The sequence below is a fragment of the Schistosoma haematobium genome, chromosome 3 (genome assembly GCF_000699445.3).
Source record: "Schistosoma haematobium chromosome 3, whole genome shotgun sequence".
NCBI classification, from domain to species: Eukaryota; Metazoa; Platyhelminthes; class Trematoda; order Strigeidida; family Schistosomatidae; genus Schistosoma; species Schistosoma haematobium.
The window spans coordinates 986,039-1,003,450 of NC_067198.1; the positions used below are offsets into that span (position 1 = coordinate 986,039).

A 17,412-nucleotide genomic window follows, 5' to 3' on the forward strand; every position below is an offset into this window, starting at 1 on the left:
GCTCAAGATCCAGGGAAAGATGAACAGAGAAATCATCTGCACCATTGACTGATTATTAATCAAATTAATCAGCATCTCTAACTGTTACTGTACCCATTTATCTACCAATGTAGCTCGCGTGTACCAATATTCATATCAACAACCAATGACTCCAGAGACCAAGGTTAGGCTTTGCTTTGGAAACCTCCAACTTTCTTCGCATTATCTGGATCCTTGTATTGATGTTCACATTAAGATTCAAATCCAGTATCTTTAGCTTCAAAAGTCAACGTTTTATTCAGTCTCAGTTAATAAACACATAATTATATATAAATATTTCTTTTCATGTTTACAAAATGAAATTGCCTAATATATGTAACGATTATAACATACAACTTGAAGTTTTCGTAGATCATTATTGAAAACATTCAGCCAAACATATACTATAGTGTAATATGAAGAGGAATTCTTGTAGTTTAATGATAGTTTTTGTCACAGACTTTTATTGATCACATATAAAGATTTACATATAGCCACACACAGGAAATGATAATATTGTGCAGAGAAAGAAGACGGAAGAGTTTTACCATCAATAAAGATTTACCTTAGTTATAGGACACAACTTCAATTTTATAAGTAATGTAATATCGTCATTAGTTTCTATGCTAAGCCTTGTCTGATAATGTTACACGTTATTGAGTTGTACGATGTCTAGGATCCAAATGGAGAATAGTGAAGAAGCAACAGATCCCAATCCTATACAACTTTCATATCACCGTTTCATAATATGTCATAATATAGTGTTGTTACTGGATTTCAATAATGCTTCAGAGGCAACGATCATCGAATACAGAGGGCCATTAAACATAAAGCAAACATTTTGTCTGTTCAATCAGTCACAATAAATGTAAGGCCTAGAACAAATGTGTTTGAACTACATTGTTATACTACATTAATAAAGTGAGGTAAATTTAACAAGAAAGATGGCGAAACATTGATGTAATGGTAGTCAGTGATGGTCAAGTGAACTAAACATAGAAAATGTGACTGAAAAAAAAGAAGTCAAATTAAATAGTAAAAGAAATTTAATATGGTATTCAAAATAGAATTTAGGGAAGATTCTAAATAGCTACATTTGCGCTACTCCGAATGATCTACAGTTTCTAAAAGTTAATCATATGGAGTATAATCAGATAATTGTAATAATATATCAATACAGTACCGACTAATAGTTGATGGGCTACATAGACTGATGTCATGTCTTGGCTTGAATACTGACAATATTCTTATGACCTAATACCATACAAACTAGGACTATTCAATGAAGTATACGGTGATTTGACCAGCGGAATATATATCTCAGTCATCGAATATCTAATAAAATCATCAATCGATTCACCACTTTCATCTTATCATAACTAAGTTCAAACATCGAGTATTATTTATTCATGCAACTTGAATTATTTTAGTCAATAGTAAAATCATCACAAGATACAAAGAACCAACAAAACGTTTATAATGTAAAATGTTTACAGACATATTTATCTCTACATTACTTTTTATCTATACATGTTAACTCTTATTCCGAATTTACCTACATTTGTAATATAAAGAGTTATACGTTTATGTGTGTGTGTGTGTGTGGCTAAAAGGCAGACACATATAGAGAGAGAGGGAGCAAGAAGTCTTGATTGTTACTGTTTTAAAATTAGGACATCAAACCTACCACAGTGTGGTGAATATATATATATATATATATCAAGAGGAGTTTCTTGTGGATATTATGGTAATTTTAATAGTTGAGACCATGAGTCAATTGAAGCTAGACCACCATAGAAAACCTGGAAGCACTGAACGGCCGTTACGTCCTATTATGGAACTCCTCAGAAGTGAGAATCCACAATCAACTGTGTCGCGTGTGAGATAGTAACTCACTGAAGACAATGGTGGATATGTTGCTCAATTTCGTAGATTAGTTGAAGTTAGACATAAACACCGTTGGATGCCATCAAGTTCAGAGGTCTAGAGGTTAAGCGTTTGTGCGCGAGATCAATAGATCCTGGGTTGGAATCTCGCGAGGCGGGACCGTGGATGCGCACTGTTGAGGAGTCCCACAGTATGACGAAATGGCCGTCCAGTGCATCCACTTTTTCCATGGTGGTCTAGTTCCAAATGACTCATGATCTCAACTATATACATGCCTATAATTCATGTATAGATGATATCTATCATTTATTTGAAACGTGCCAACATAAACGTACATGATCTCCATTTCAAAGATAATTACCATTACGGAATGGTATCAACACTGGAAAAATATTTCCACTCTACTTTATAATTTAACAGACATACATAAAGGACCGAATCCAAGACCTTGAGACAACATTCAGTCAAGAACCAAGGTTCAGTCAATTCGTAGAGAACTAAGCAAAGATAACAAAACGATTGACGAGGTCAGGTTTCACAGGATTTAGTGGCTGAGATATGTATTATATACACCCAACCTCCATCTACTCAATTAGTAATTTAGCTGGTGTAGGAGTAAGTCAAAAGAAATCTAAGGTTGGAGTAGCTAAAATATGGCATTAATTCATGAAATAATTGATGGTTGGTCTAAGTTATATTGACAAATGTTCACTAAATCTTTGTGGTTTATATGATAACCACGATAAAAGGTTAGAGATATTTGGTAAAACGGCTCGCAATGAATCAGAAGGATCCATATGTTATTTTTCTCTAGATATTAATTCCTAATGTCTCCTCAACCCTAACATTCCATTCCATCTTTTCAAACAATATATTACTATTCCCTTGTTAATTTCATCTTATTACGTTTATGTGGTATGAAAACTTGGATTAATGTAAACGTTCTCAGGGCTCTACACTAATTATGACTGACTAGTTTTAATTAAATAGCAATTACTGTTACATTGGGTAGTCCTTAATGTTGACTTAATTCTATCGATTGAGTTGAATAAGCGGTCATTAGATGGGTAGGGACCATAATATTACTTAACAGAAATTTACTCAACTAGGCATCATTCAAATTAACATTTGTCAGCAAGGTATACTTGTAATCTTAACACCAATGATTTTTCCCATAGGATTGGAACTAATGTTATGATTAGGGCTAATATAAAGTTTCTTTTTAAACCAAAGTAAACAGAGCGAGGTAAATAGCTGGATGGTGTTTATACCCGTTACAACAAATGATGTTTATTATAAGTACGGGGTTGTGGATCTTGTTGAATTTCATTGAAACCATGAACTAACTTAAGCCAGGCCACTATTGGAAACCTGGGGTCATGGATGAGCATTATTAAGGAATTACATACAAGGATGAAACAAATGTTTAGTGCCTACAGGTTTTTAATGGCAACCCAAATTAGATCGGTTCATGATTTCAATGAAATTCAACAATCACCGCAACACTATACGGAAAATTATCATGTGCCCACTAGTGACTAGCTTCCAGAGGAAATTCCCGGAGTTCCAGTGAGAAGCCACAACCAATAGAGTCCAATCATGTCATCTGCGAGACAGTTATTCACTAAAAGCAATGTAAGATAGTTGCACAATATCAAGGATAGATTTAAATAAAACTTGTACACTATTCAATACCGGTTCAGTGATCCAGTCAGTTAGCTACAACACAGGACCAGGCACTTACATGCATCGGTCCAAGCTGCCATACCTCATTAGCACAGCAAGATGAACACCGGATTCATAGAAGTGGTTAATCCAGTGGTGGTAATATTTAAAAGAAAAATTATGCATAAGGAAATAGTTCAGAAAGAAGGAATTAGTTGGTAGAAAGATATGAAGCGATTTTAATCTGATGGTTTAGGGGAAGACAAAGAGTGTATACACCTACGACATTGTGATCGATTCCGAGCCATGTCACCCAGAGTCTCCAGCCATTGGTTACGATAGTCACGCGGACCCCAACCAAGTAGTCTGCATCTACCAACATGGCTCAGACCAGAAGTTAGTGACTTCAAGCATTGGTACCAAATTTTGGTTTGGCCGCCTCTAACTTTCTTCCACCCGTCTCCACATCTAGTCAGCATTGTGCGTCGTGGTAATCGGTGTTCAGGCATACGCAACACGTGGCCCAACCATCTCAGTCTATGAAGATTCAGAAGCTCATCAACTGATTTACCATCATTCCCTAATACTCTGCGTCTAATCTCACTATTACTTACCTGGTGATCCCAGCAGATGCGAGAAATATTTTAAAGACATCTGTGGTCAAATATTATTAGCTTACAAATATATTCTACTCTTAGTAGCTACGTTTCGCAGCCGTAAATTAGAAAAGAACGAACTACCACGCAGTAAACTCATCCCTTAACTGATAAACGAATATCTCGCCTTCGCCATAGGTGATGTAATTTGGCAAAAGCCAAACGAGCTTTTCGAATTCATGATGAGGTTTCGTCAGACACCGTGATTCGGAGGTTTAGCATTTGCATGGGACTTAAGATCCTAGGTTTGACCCTCAGTTTATGTGTTCAACTAAAGTATAATTATAAAGAGTACATAGCATTTCAACAGCATATTCAATCGAGTTTCTATTTGATCTATGATAATAACATCAAATAATTTCAGTGACACAAGTACACTTCTAAACAACAGTAGCCTAACGATAAAGGTCACCCTATTCTGGTTGAATATATGTTTAACTTCCGATGTATTGAAATTGAAAAAGAGATTGATTATATTCTTTAGTTATATGTAAAAGACTATTCAATTGCTATGGGATATTTCTCATTTAGACAAACGATTGTTAAATATAGTTAACATGGATATAAATTGAAGGTTTTTCAAAGTCAATAGAATTTGAAGCTAATTTATACTATAAACAAACTACAGTAATATAATCATTAAAACCTAGGGATTTCTAGGTAGAAGTCTTATACAGTTTTGTGATGAGTCAGCAGTGTGTATTTGTTGTTCCATATGGGAGCCCCCAAATGCCCTGGTACGGCCGAGAATGGGGAGAGTCAGCACTCCCTCTTCGAGTGCTCTCACATAGCCATGTGCATACAACCACTGACACGGAAATCCTAAAAGAAGGCATCAAACACATATGCCCCACATAAATCATTAGATTTGTTTGAGAGCTAGGATACCGCTCGTGTGCCCAAACCGAAACAGATGGTTTTCATAGGAGGCCACACCCGGAGAGTTTGACCTAAAGGTCTAATCCACAAGGCAGTGTAGCAACGTCAGGAGATGCATTCCTATGGTTATTGGTGACCAACAATTGGTTCATACACCGTTTGTTTCCTTAGGATCCTTGAACCCATATTCACCATTGGTTTGGAATCAGGGTTTTCCAACTCCCCTAGGTGGACTCTCCGTGTCCACCGACCCGGTCAAAGCTCCTGACGAACATTTGCTTTTCGTTCTCTCAATTTCGTAAACAACACCTATAGTGCGAGAGCGCAGTGAGTAGGACTTCCGTGTCAGTAGTTGTATGCACGTGGCAATGTGAGAGCATTTGTAGAGGGAGAGCTGAATCTCCCTACTATCGGCCGTACCAGGGCATTTGGGGGCCACAAGTGAAAAGAATATTCTCATTTTGATTCATTCATTAACCACAAGTTTATGTACTCAGTTTTCAGTCATATATTTACTTATAGGAAAAGCAGTGAAGCTAATTAACTGACTAAATACATTTTTATATACATCATTTATATTCTGCTATACTCTATAAACAGAAATACTTCATTTCATGAAACATTCTACAGGATAGAGAGTTAAACAAACAATCAAGTAAAATTTTTGAGAAGGGTAGTTTAAAATGTTACATTGAGGTATGATATATCTAAAGAACAGAGAGAAGAATATATATTTGCATTTCCGAGCACATTCTAAAGAATTTGAGACTGAGATACACAACGGCTCTAATAAGTGCAATAGGTCAGCATTTAGTTAGCCACCGAGGATACCATTGACATTTCACAAGCCTTCAAAATTATGAGTAGACAAAGAAAAATCACAGCATTTCTTAGGTTTGCCGAAGAAAACGTGATTTATGTATTTAGAAAGAGACAATAATCAACTTAATAATACCTTGTTATTATTGGTATATTCTTATTCCCGATTAATTATATCACATGATACAATCACGAATTAGAGATACCGGCTTATAAGACCAGACCAATGATGCGCAAACCTATCCAAGCAATCTAGAGTTTTTACTGGACTTCCAAAACAGTAACTTCTCTCCTAACCCAATCAGTTCAGTCTAGAATGCCAATTTCAGCCTCTGCGATACGAATCATGTATTCCAGACATACTGAGTTTATATACAAACAAACCAGGCCGCATCACACCATAAAATAGAAAATAACATTTGTACAATATCTAACCAAAAGTGGCTGTGAATGTGGGAGACTATAATTAATAGACTGGGCATAGCACAAGAACGGTAATTCGTATAATAAGTCAATGGGTCAAAATAACGCTTATAATAAGAGGAATATGAATATACATATAATATGGTTACTTAATAGTTATACAATAAGAATATATGTATAATGTTGGTCCATAAATAATTCCTAACAGTTACCACCCAATTATTCTTCACCCGGATACAACAATTATCATTATTTTATTATGTGATCTTCGCTAAACTAATTCTTAATTAGATACACTAAAATCACCCCCTTCATTCATATGATTTTTATTTATCTGATTCGCAACACTTATGTAAATTCTTCACAACCAGTTCAGTTATTATCTTATCAAATTCTAATTCCATTAATCTTATTTAAACCTCTCACAGCCTCTAAAATTATCACACAATCTATCTTATTTGTTTCCGGATCTCATTTAATTACTGTTTCACTCACTCTGCTACGATTTTTAAAACTCTATCTTTAAATGACCTCACACTTGTTCTTACACAGATATATCTGTATAGTTATTATTGAGAATCTTTGTTATTTCTAATTCACTCCCCCTCATCAATGACAATCATCCTATCTCAATGTTACACTTTAATACACATCAGTGTTTGGAAGCCAGATGATGAGAAACCATAAAATCAAATGAATTCATATTGTTCCGTCTTAATTGTTGTTTGGGCTTTATTCACATTCATAAAGGGAACCAATTGTATGTATTTATATTGATTATCTAGTAAGTCAAACATTTTTTACATATAAATGAAATATTCAACTCCTTAATCATATATTCAAACAGCCGTTGAAAAGCCACCTTAATGATTAAGGTGTTTAACTCTCAACCAAAAAATTGTAGGTTTAAAGTGCATCCAAACTACTTTAATTTAAGCAGATGAATAGTATCACCAAGCCTCACATAACTAGAATGAGATTCAAAGTACATGAATCTATATATGGTAAATGAATAAACAATATTATTCTATCAGCTGCCCCCAAATGCCCTGGTACGGTCGAGAGTCAGCTCTCCCTCTACAAATGATCTCAAATGGCCACGTGCACACAACTACTGACATGGAAGTCCTACTCACTGCACTCTCGCACTCTAGGTGTTGTTTACGAAATTGAGAGAACGAAAAGCGAATGTCCGTCAGGAGCTTTAACCGAATTGGTGGACACGGAGAGTTCACCTAGGGGAGTTGGAAAACCCTGATTCCAAACCAATGGTGTATATGGGATCCAGTATCCTGAAGGAACAAATGGTGTATGAATCAATTGTTGGTCACCGTCTAACATGGTACTGTATCTTCTGCCGTCGCTTCACTGTCTTGTGGATTAGACCTTTAGGTCAAACTCTCCATGTGCGACCTCCTATGAAAACTGTTTCGGTTCGGGCACCCTGACAGTATCCTAGCCCTCACACAAGTCGAATGATTTATGTGGCGCATATCTATTTGGTGTCTTCTTGTACCAATGTTTATGTGTTCAAATAAATAATAAATTGACTCCAGGTATATCGTTTACTGAGTGCTATTGAAACATACATGCTGCCAATTCTCGTATATAATCATCGACTTAAATCGCGTTAGCAAATAACGGAATTAAATATGTTAAATATGGTAGTGGATTTCAAATACGTATATTTTAATAGCAATCATTCAATAACGACCATTCGTTCGACCTAACTGGAGTCAGATTAAGAGCCACAAAAATCACTTGACTTGTGTGAGGGCTAGGGTCCTGTCAGGGTGCCCAAACCGAAACAGATGGTTTTCATAGGGGACCACACACGGAGACTTTGACCTAAAGGTCTAATCCACAAGGCAGTGTAGCAACGTCAGGAGATGCAGCACCATGTTAGATGGTGACCAACAATTGATTCATACGCCATTTGTTCCTTCAAGATACCGGAGCCCATTTACACCATTAGTTTGGAATCAGGGTTTTACAACTCCCCTAGGTGTGTCCTCAATATCCACCAACCTGGTTAAAGCGCCGAACATTCGCATTTCGTCCTCTCAGTTTCGTGAACAACACCCGTGGTGCGAGAATGCAGTGAGTATGACTTCCCTATCAGTGGTTGTATACGCGTGGCCATTTGAGAGCATTTGTAGAGGGAGAGCGGACTCTCCCCACTCTTGGCAGTACCAGGGCATTTGGGAATCAAATCTCCGGGCCAGTAGAATCAAGGATTTTCGAATATACTCGCCTTCATTTAGAGGGTAAGTACAAAACCTTAACTGAAATATGAAAAAAAGTCGTTTGTGAATAGTAAAATTTGCTTTCTATCATTCAGCTTTATTTATCACACAACTAACTATCGAAAAAACCTCAACAAATTAGAAGGTGGACATAACAACGTGAAATTTAAATGGAGGATAAGTAGAGATAGGTTGCTACACCATATTATCAACACAGTAGGATGAAACTATCAAGATAGATAATGCTACAGAAATAAAAGTAGTAACAGTATCAGTGTCGATAGAAAAGGCTACACACAGACAATACGATTGGCGAGAAATGATTGAGTATTTTAAGACAAAGGGTGAATGTGTTTGAATTATTTTGACCAATTATGAACCATATCTTCCAGTGACTTCAACCATTGGTTACGATAGTCGCGTGAAACCTAATCAAGTAATCTATATATCTAGCATGACTTGAACCAACAGCCAATAACTTCCTGAAATGTTCTTATGTCCTGATTACGTCACTTCCAGGATTTCTTCCAAATACACTCCTACACCAACTAATATCAAAAGTCAAGGCAAATGGCAGTTGTGCTCATGCAATAAATGTCCGAACCATCTCAATTAATAAAGAGTGTCCGCCTAAGAACTAGGACCAAATGAGGATTATAAACCAGTATGAGGAATTATAATTATAATTTATAGTTGATGGTTAAAGTTAAGAATTAGATTTAGGGGGTGGGATTCATCACCAACTGACATCAACTAAAATGCCAAAACTCTATTTAGTCAAATAGATGAGTGGATTTCGCGCCAAAATCCAAGCCTTGTTATCTTATACTTGATTAGTCCGTCCATAAATTATAATCTCGCCGACTTGCAATTTTCACTGTTTGTGTTAATTGTGATTATCGTCCTTTAACTTCCTCCTAACTTACTCCTACACCAGTAGGTAGCGCACACCATGGCAGGTGATTATTGAACATGCATAATACACGCACTAAACAACGTAGTCTAAAGACGTTACATAATATAGTTCATTGTTCTGGTGTTTCCACCTTAGGATCTTACATTCAATATCAAATTTACTAATTTGATGATTATTATTGTTATTACTCAGAGTATTAGGTAAAGATGACGGTTAAGTTGACGAGATTGTGAACCTTTATCGACCAAGGTGATATAGATATGTGATACGTATGCCAAACCACTATCTTCCTCGGTGTAATGTTTACTGGTTTGGGAATAGATTATAAAACTGTTAAACTGGAATGTTTCATTACGTATGAACAACGTGATCGAGGTCATCTTGATTATCTTAGCCAAACGTTTGGAGTTGTTGGGTGACATATTTCAGAATTGGTCACTTTTTGTCTTCCCATAAATATCGAGTTTTAAAACTATTTTGTATTGTTTATTCTGCGAATTTATTCTCATATTGTCTATGTCTAATCGTCTGTGCCTCTATTACTGTTATCACAATTGATTGATCAGTGGATGGTGATCGATGTCATGTGTGTCAAGTCCTTTTTAGTGCAGATCGAATGCTATCGACCAAGTTGCAATGTGGCCACTAGTCTAGGTGACTCGACATGTCGTACACTATTTTGAGATAAGATGGTGGTTGGAAGTAGTCAACAGGAAATCCTGGACGGGATCGAGTCCGTCAAGGAGCATCAGTTCCCCCAAGATTACAGGTACACCCTGCTGTCGAGTGCCAAATAGCACGAAACTCGGGTCCAGGGTTTCCTGTTAACTACTTCCAACCACCATCTTATCTCAATTGTTATCACCTTTATTACTACAGTATCTGCCTTGATCATTTCATGTTACTGTCTTGATATAATATGGCAAATTGAAACGATGCACATTCGTGTCAGGTAATTTTCTTACAAACTCATATTCATAAAAAAGTTGAAAAAGAAACAAACAGATCAGTCTTGTCATCAACTTATTACTGTTGATAATTGACGGGTTGGATAACTTGTAAAACATTGCTTATTCATTTTATTACAAACTAACACCATTTAATATATAATACAAGTTCATAATAAATATTAGTATGAAGGGATTATGAAGATTGGTTTATATTACTATCTGATCTTAGAAAATCAGAAACCACTGAGCAGCTGATTCAACTCAATATGGGACTTCTCAGAATTGTATATTCACAACCAAACCGAGGGTCGAACTCAAGACCGTAGCTCCTGTCGTTAGTGCTTAGCCTTAAACACATGAAGCATTGAAGTTAAATTAACTGATTCTATGGTTAACCAGTCACAGTGAGACCTGAAGATTCTAAATTTAATCAGAAATGGGCTAGTGGATGAACACTGGGAAAGAAGTTTCAAACTAAGCTGAAACAATTGTCAAGCTTTTCTTTGTTTTCAATGATTGTTTAACTAAGGTTAGTACATGATATGAATGGTAGTTAATATTTTTTTTTTAAAAAGTCAAGAAACTTACAAGATCATGGTTATAATTTTTAGATACTCCCTCCGTATTCACATTATTATTATTATTGTTACTAACTAGACAAGCTAGTTCATGATTCTGATCCAATCGATCATAGGTAAGATTTGCTGTTTGCATTAAAAATTTATGTGAAGTTGGTTGTGACTGTTGATAATGTCTTACAATTCCAATAGATTTATTTAATCTATCATTGGTAGTATCATTTGATGGACTAACAACATCTTCAACATTATCATCATCATCATCACCATCCATTATAACATCAACTGACGTATCACTATTTCCACTAATTTCTTTATCCAATTCATATTGATTCGTTGAATAATCATTGATATTATTAGTATTGAATGTATTTAATAATGATAATTTTGAGTTTCTTGATTTTCTATCTGATTTATAATTAATCAATACATTATTATCATTTACTTCATCATTATCATTATCATCATCATCGCCATCGTTTTCTTCAAACTCTTCTACTTCATGTATAATATTTGATTCTGAATGTTCTAAACGACGTCGTAATTCTGCAATAACACTATGTAATTCAGTTAAACGATCTTCATAACGTGATACTTGATTAGTTAATTCATTGCGTAATTGTTCTTTTTCACGTTGTAAACGTTGTACTTCACGATAATTCATATCTCGACTTGTCTATAGTTAATTAGTGAACAAAAGTATATATGTATAAAGTCAAACTTGACTGAAATTATTAATAATCAGGTGGAATAAGAAATGGTTATTATGTATTCACCATAATGTAAAGTCCCCGGTTGCCCCCAAATGCCCTGGTACAGTCGAGAGTGAGGAGAGTCAGCTCTCCCTATTCAAATGCTTTCACATAGCCACGTGCATAAAACTACTGACACGGAAGTCACGGGTGTTGTTTACCGAGTTGAGAGGAAGAAATGCGAATGTCCGTCAGGTGCTTTAACCGAATTGGTGGACACGGAGAGTTCACCTAGGGGAGTTGGAAAACCCTGATTCCGAACATGGTGAACATGGGTTCAAGGATCCTAAGGAACCAAATGGCGTATGAATGAATTGTTGGTCACCGACTACCATGGTACTGCATCTCATAACATTGCTCCACTGCCTTGTGGATTAGACATTTGGGTCAAAGTATCCGTGTATGGCCCCCTATGAAAACCATCTGTTTCGGCTTGGGCACCCAAGCAGCATTACAGCCCTCACATAAATTGAATAATTTATGTGGCGCATAACTGTTTGGTGCATTCTTGTACCAATGTTTGTGTGTTTAAATCTATAAATAATAAATAGTCTCAGTAATTTATAGTTGATAACTGAGTCATGAAGAAAACTAATGAAATAGGGCAGTTGTTTGAAATTCGAAGCAACAGCTCAGTAATTAAAGTATTTAACTGTTGATTTTGAGAGCATTTAGTACGGTTCATGGATACTTCAAATGTATGCGGAATTATGAACTGGATTATTAAATGAAAAAAAAATTGAACATTCATATTATTTGGTACTTTGATATAGTAGGCTATTTTGTTTAGTACATATCTCTCCACATCTAACTGGATCAATGAAAGCATAACAGGTCTTTTTCCCGAAATATGCGTTTTTCCTGGTTACTGGTTTATTATGCTTATTATCGCCTAAGATCATTGACAATATTCTTAAATGACATGATCTATAAATATTTAAATAATTTAGGGTCGTTCACAATAGAATGGAGTGGTTATGTATTTTGGAAAACTCTGAGTGTATTAAAATGTTAAAAAAATAAATTAGTTGAGGTTAATAATGACACATTGATCGTTCTTCTCGTATATCATGGACGGATTTCCATATCCTGAAAAATGTACCAAGCCACTGATAACCACAGAGTACCGTAAAGGATGGTGTGGAAGCAAGTTAGAGATATGTCCAAAAGAAATAAGATGGTATGATATTAGTTGGTAGTAAAGTCAGGTTTTTAAATGTCTGAATTTTCTGAACACCTGTTAGCGTACTCTTGTGCGGACATCCGTTTCTAACAAAACTTCTGTCTACAATGTTTCTATCAATCAATCATCATTTACTTGAGAGCTGTTAATGATATGCGAAGAGTTGACGTTCACCCTCTGATAACATACTAGAAGGAAACTTCTTACTGAGGAACGTTAGTTATGAATAAGATCAATATTGATGGTCATTACAATTTTGGAATGTAGCTGTAATTAATTGTGTTAAGTCTTTAGCTTCAGATCTGTGGATAAATTTGGAATGTGGTATTTTTAGTGCCACCACTCGTTGACTACTCTTTCTGTCTGTGAAAAGCTACAATGCCTGAAAATGCTGGTTAACCTCCGGGAACATCTCACGACCATTATACTTTAGTACAGATGGTGACATGACTAATTTCTCATGAGCATAACTCTGTGACATTGTAAGTCTTAACCGAATGTGTGTTCTTTTAGAAAAATGATAATTCACTCTGTGATTTTGGGTAGCCTACTTTTATGAGGGTTAAATAGGCTACATGAAGTTGACAAATAAGTTATGTATAAACCGGATGGTTTATGCCAAATATACAGTCATCGGACTTCTGTTAAAGAACAGGTAACTTATAGGTACTGATACATTTACAAGAAGTTTCTGTTTCAATGCTATTTATCATAAAAAATAGGATCAAGAATATGTTAGAAAGAAACAGGGTCAATAAAGAATGAACTTTTAGAAGTCAGAAAAAAGCACTCATTACAAATTACCTGTAACCCTTGTAGTCTGTGAGATAGATCACGAATTTCGGAACGTAATTGAGCCGTCCGTTGTACATGTAGAGTATTCGCACATTCAAATAAATGTCGAACATTATCTAAAAAGTGATTTGACTCAACTTCTTTTGATTTTATACCAAATGATTCTGCTTCTATGTGCCTTGGCAAATTACTTAATTTATCTACAGGCTGAATATTGATTGCATTAGTCCGTTTTTGATTCTGTAAGTCTTTTGTAGAATTATCCATATTAGTGACAGATAATAAATCGAATTCATTTGTCATTGTATCATTTTCAAAATTATTTCTTATTGAATTCAAAGGTAATGGAAATATAATTTTATATAAATCAGGGAAATCACGTTGCATTAACAAGTGTAAACTTTGCGGTTCACCACAAAGATCTTGAGCTCCAGAATCATATTCTGCGCCTAAGTAAATCAACGAAAATGATAGAAAATTTTGAAAAGTTAATAAAACAAAGTACAACTCCGTCAAATAAGTTACAGTTGAAGTGGAAGGTGATAATTAATCCCACTTCAAGCGAATTCTAATCAAATGAATATTGTTAACGATAATTAAATACTAAAGGTTATAAAGTATTCATAGAGATGTAGGAAGATTGCATTATTGACAATATTAATTTAGACGCTGGTACAGAAGTGTGGATGACTAAAATTTGTCGGTTGCTGGAGTAATTCAAGGTAAATTACTTCTGAGGAGACCGAACTAGTAACAGAGTTAGTAGTGACGTTTTGTTCAACCCTAGTGGACAGTCGTGGGGCGAAGGAACAACTGTCTGAGATCGGTTGTACATAACACTTTCGTTCCCAGGTCCGCACATTCCTATAGGGAAATACGAGACGTGCTATTTCGATGTCTTGCCTTTTCTGAATAATGTCTAATAGATAGCACAACTGCCAACAATACTGGATGTCCATGGAAAATACTTTACTGTTGCCACACAACCTAATATACTCGGCAGTCCTACTTCGCTTTTTAACCTTATATTTAGTGTAACCACTATCCAAATGACCTGGATGACGTGGTTAAACCTAAAAGGGAGATCGTTCCACTTTACATAAACACACTAGGTCACCTGGATATAAAATCACGACCAAAACGGTCAAGAAAAACAGAAAAAGAATTGATCAAATCGTATAACACAAGATTTTGACGCGAAACTATCTAGATAAAAGTATTTGAAAACATGCTTATTTTTTTTGCTGAATCTAACTCATCTAGTAAACAGATATTTACGCAGAGAGTAATAAAGCCCAAATGATTGATAAAACTTATTAGTCCCTTTTAAGTTTACGTCCTAACCACTCAGAAATATCTACCATGCTTCGACAATAAGGATTTATCTATATATGAGAAAAATATCTTGAATGTAGATTTCAGAACTAAGTTTTTTTACATATTTCCGGAATAAATTACAATCACATCCGCACATGTTTTCAGAAAATAGGAAACATCAAAGTTCTTCTGTGAATGTAAATCACGATAAGAAAGTTGATATGATACTAAGCAAAATAATATATACTTGAATGCCATAATACCATCAGTGTTTACCATGAAACAGAAGCTTAAATTTGTTGACATAGATTTATTAATGCCAATGAGTTCCCTTCTATAGAACTCTGTTTCATGCATTATTTTCATCAGTTTATTCAACTTATGTTTGACTGCAATGAGTCAACAGAATGAGGCCCAATTACCTAACATACTGATATTTATTAAACTACCAATGATATTTAAAACGATTAATAACACAATAAAAGGTAGAAACTTCGGATCATACTGTCCTGTACAAAACAATTGCTAAGTTTATGTTTGTTTAATTAACCATGCACTGGCTGGACAAATTCTTCGGAAAAATGTCCGGCAAAATATTTTGGAACTGTTGGTTAGACTTGAATTCGCTTTACAGTGGATTGCTTTAAAAAGCAATATGTTCAATGACGTAACATTTTAAGTCTTAAAAGCCTATACAGACGGTCTTGGGTCACCAAAACAGGGTGTAATCAGTAAACGCAGTTAAAATAGTACTTGAGGTTAGCTTTAGAGTTTACTAATATCAACTGGTTGACATCATATCTTGTTACAACTCGTTACATTGATTTAATATGAATACAGTATCATGCATCAAAAGAAATTGTGAGCACCAAACTTAAATATTGTTTCAAACCAGGGTTCTTTTTGTCAGTAAAACACAGAATTATTGCTACCTAGCAGCAAATACTTTAATCACTCTCTACCATTAATTGCGAGTTACTTCTCTCTAATGAGTAAGGCATCCGTAACATGACATTTAAAGCTCTAAATAGGATGACTGTGCTACAGATGGTAATAGAAGTTACATGACGTCTTTTAACTACACGGAAAACTGGGTTCACTTGCGACCTAAATGAAGTCGATTACAATTTATCCCGATTCTCCCGAGATAACGGAAATCCTGACACTTAAACTCACTCATTCTTAACAACAGTGTGTTAGAATAAATTCCGTTCAAACTGACCAAAATATAGGTATTTTTACAAAGTCTAACCTGAGTTAACAAGGCTGGTTTCGCTGGCAGAACTCTCAAGATTGACATTTTCGTTCATTTTGCGAACAGAGTTTTCATTCACTTCTTGCCCATTATTTTTAACCTCTGTATGCAATTTACCAGTTGTGTAAACAGGCCAACTAAATCCAGGTTGCTTATAATTTAGATGATGTGGTAAACCAGATCTTGAGAAATATATATTATCCGCTTCAGTTTGCATCTGAAAAACTTTTTCTCGACAGCTAAGGAACTCATCAAATGTAATGCACCCTTTAGTGTTAGCGCCAAGTGTGTTTATAATTTCCTCGGCACATTCTGCCATGTTTAGTTTCTTACACATATTGTATAAGTCTTCACAATCTAAGCACCCATCATTATTTGAATCACAGCTTAGGAACAATTGTCTCAGTCTTTCTTCTTCCCCTGTACTGCTACTATCGCTGCCACTAGATTTTATAACTCTTTGAATACGGAATAAATACTAACCTGCTTTTCTGATCAACACATTGTATGTCAGACATATCATGAAAATTGGAAGCCATTCAAACCCAGCGCTAGTAGCATTTGCGGTCGATAACTGGGCATGAAAATGAACTCCCAAGGCTATGGTGGTTATGACGCATTTAAACAATTATGTGTGCTAAGTTGTTTGTATTTAAATTTGAATGTTTCGTAACTATTTGAGCATGTGTATAATGTTTAAGTGAAAGCAGTCAGATTCGCTGTGAATTTCAGCACTCAATGAATGTAAGATGTATTCTTCAGTATTCAGTCTTCAGTAATAAGGATAGGAGGTCTATCGACCTATATTAATCCTTGCAGTTTGTAATACTGTGGAGGTCCAACCTCGTTTTGAATATATTAACAGACGGTGTTGATATTACATGTTCTGGTAGACAATTCTAGTAATTCACTGCTCCGTGCGAGAAACGAAACTCCAGACGTAAACGGTTTGATCTCGGTTTTCGAACTTTCTTCGAATGTCCTCTCAAATGATCGGTTCTAGACGGAAGCAAAAGATAAGACATGTTAATACCAAGGTCATCGTTCAGTATACGATAAGCCAATATTAGATC

At 35.4% G+C, this 17,412-nt stretch overlaps 1 protein-coding gene across 1 annotated transcript in view; it reads right to left on the reverse strand.

Annotated features, from left to right (window-relative positions):
- Positions 1–16,905, reverse strand: part of DBF2 (serine/threonine-protein kinase dbf2) — a 73,878-nt gene extending 56,973 nt beyond the window's left edge. The window contains exons 1-4 of the mRNA XM_051207942.1: positions 16,823–16,905; positions 16,337–16,782; positions 13,777–14,216; positions 11,048–11,713 (exon numbers count right to left, since the gene is read on the reverse strand). Coding sequence (XP_051068629.1) covers positions 11,048–11,713; positions 13,777–14,216; positions 16,337–16,782; positions 16,823–16,878 — 1,608 coding nt within the window. The 5' untranslated portion in view covers positions 16,879–16,905. The remainder of the gene's footprint in view (positions 1–11,047; positions 11,714–13,776; positions 14,217–16,336; positions 16,783–16,822) is intronic.
- Positions 16,906–17,412: the final 507 nt, after the last annotated feature.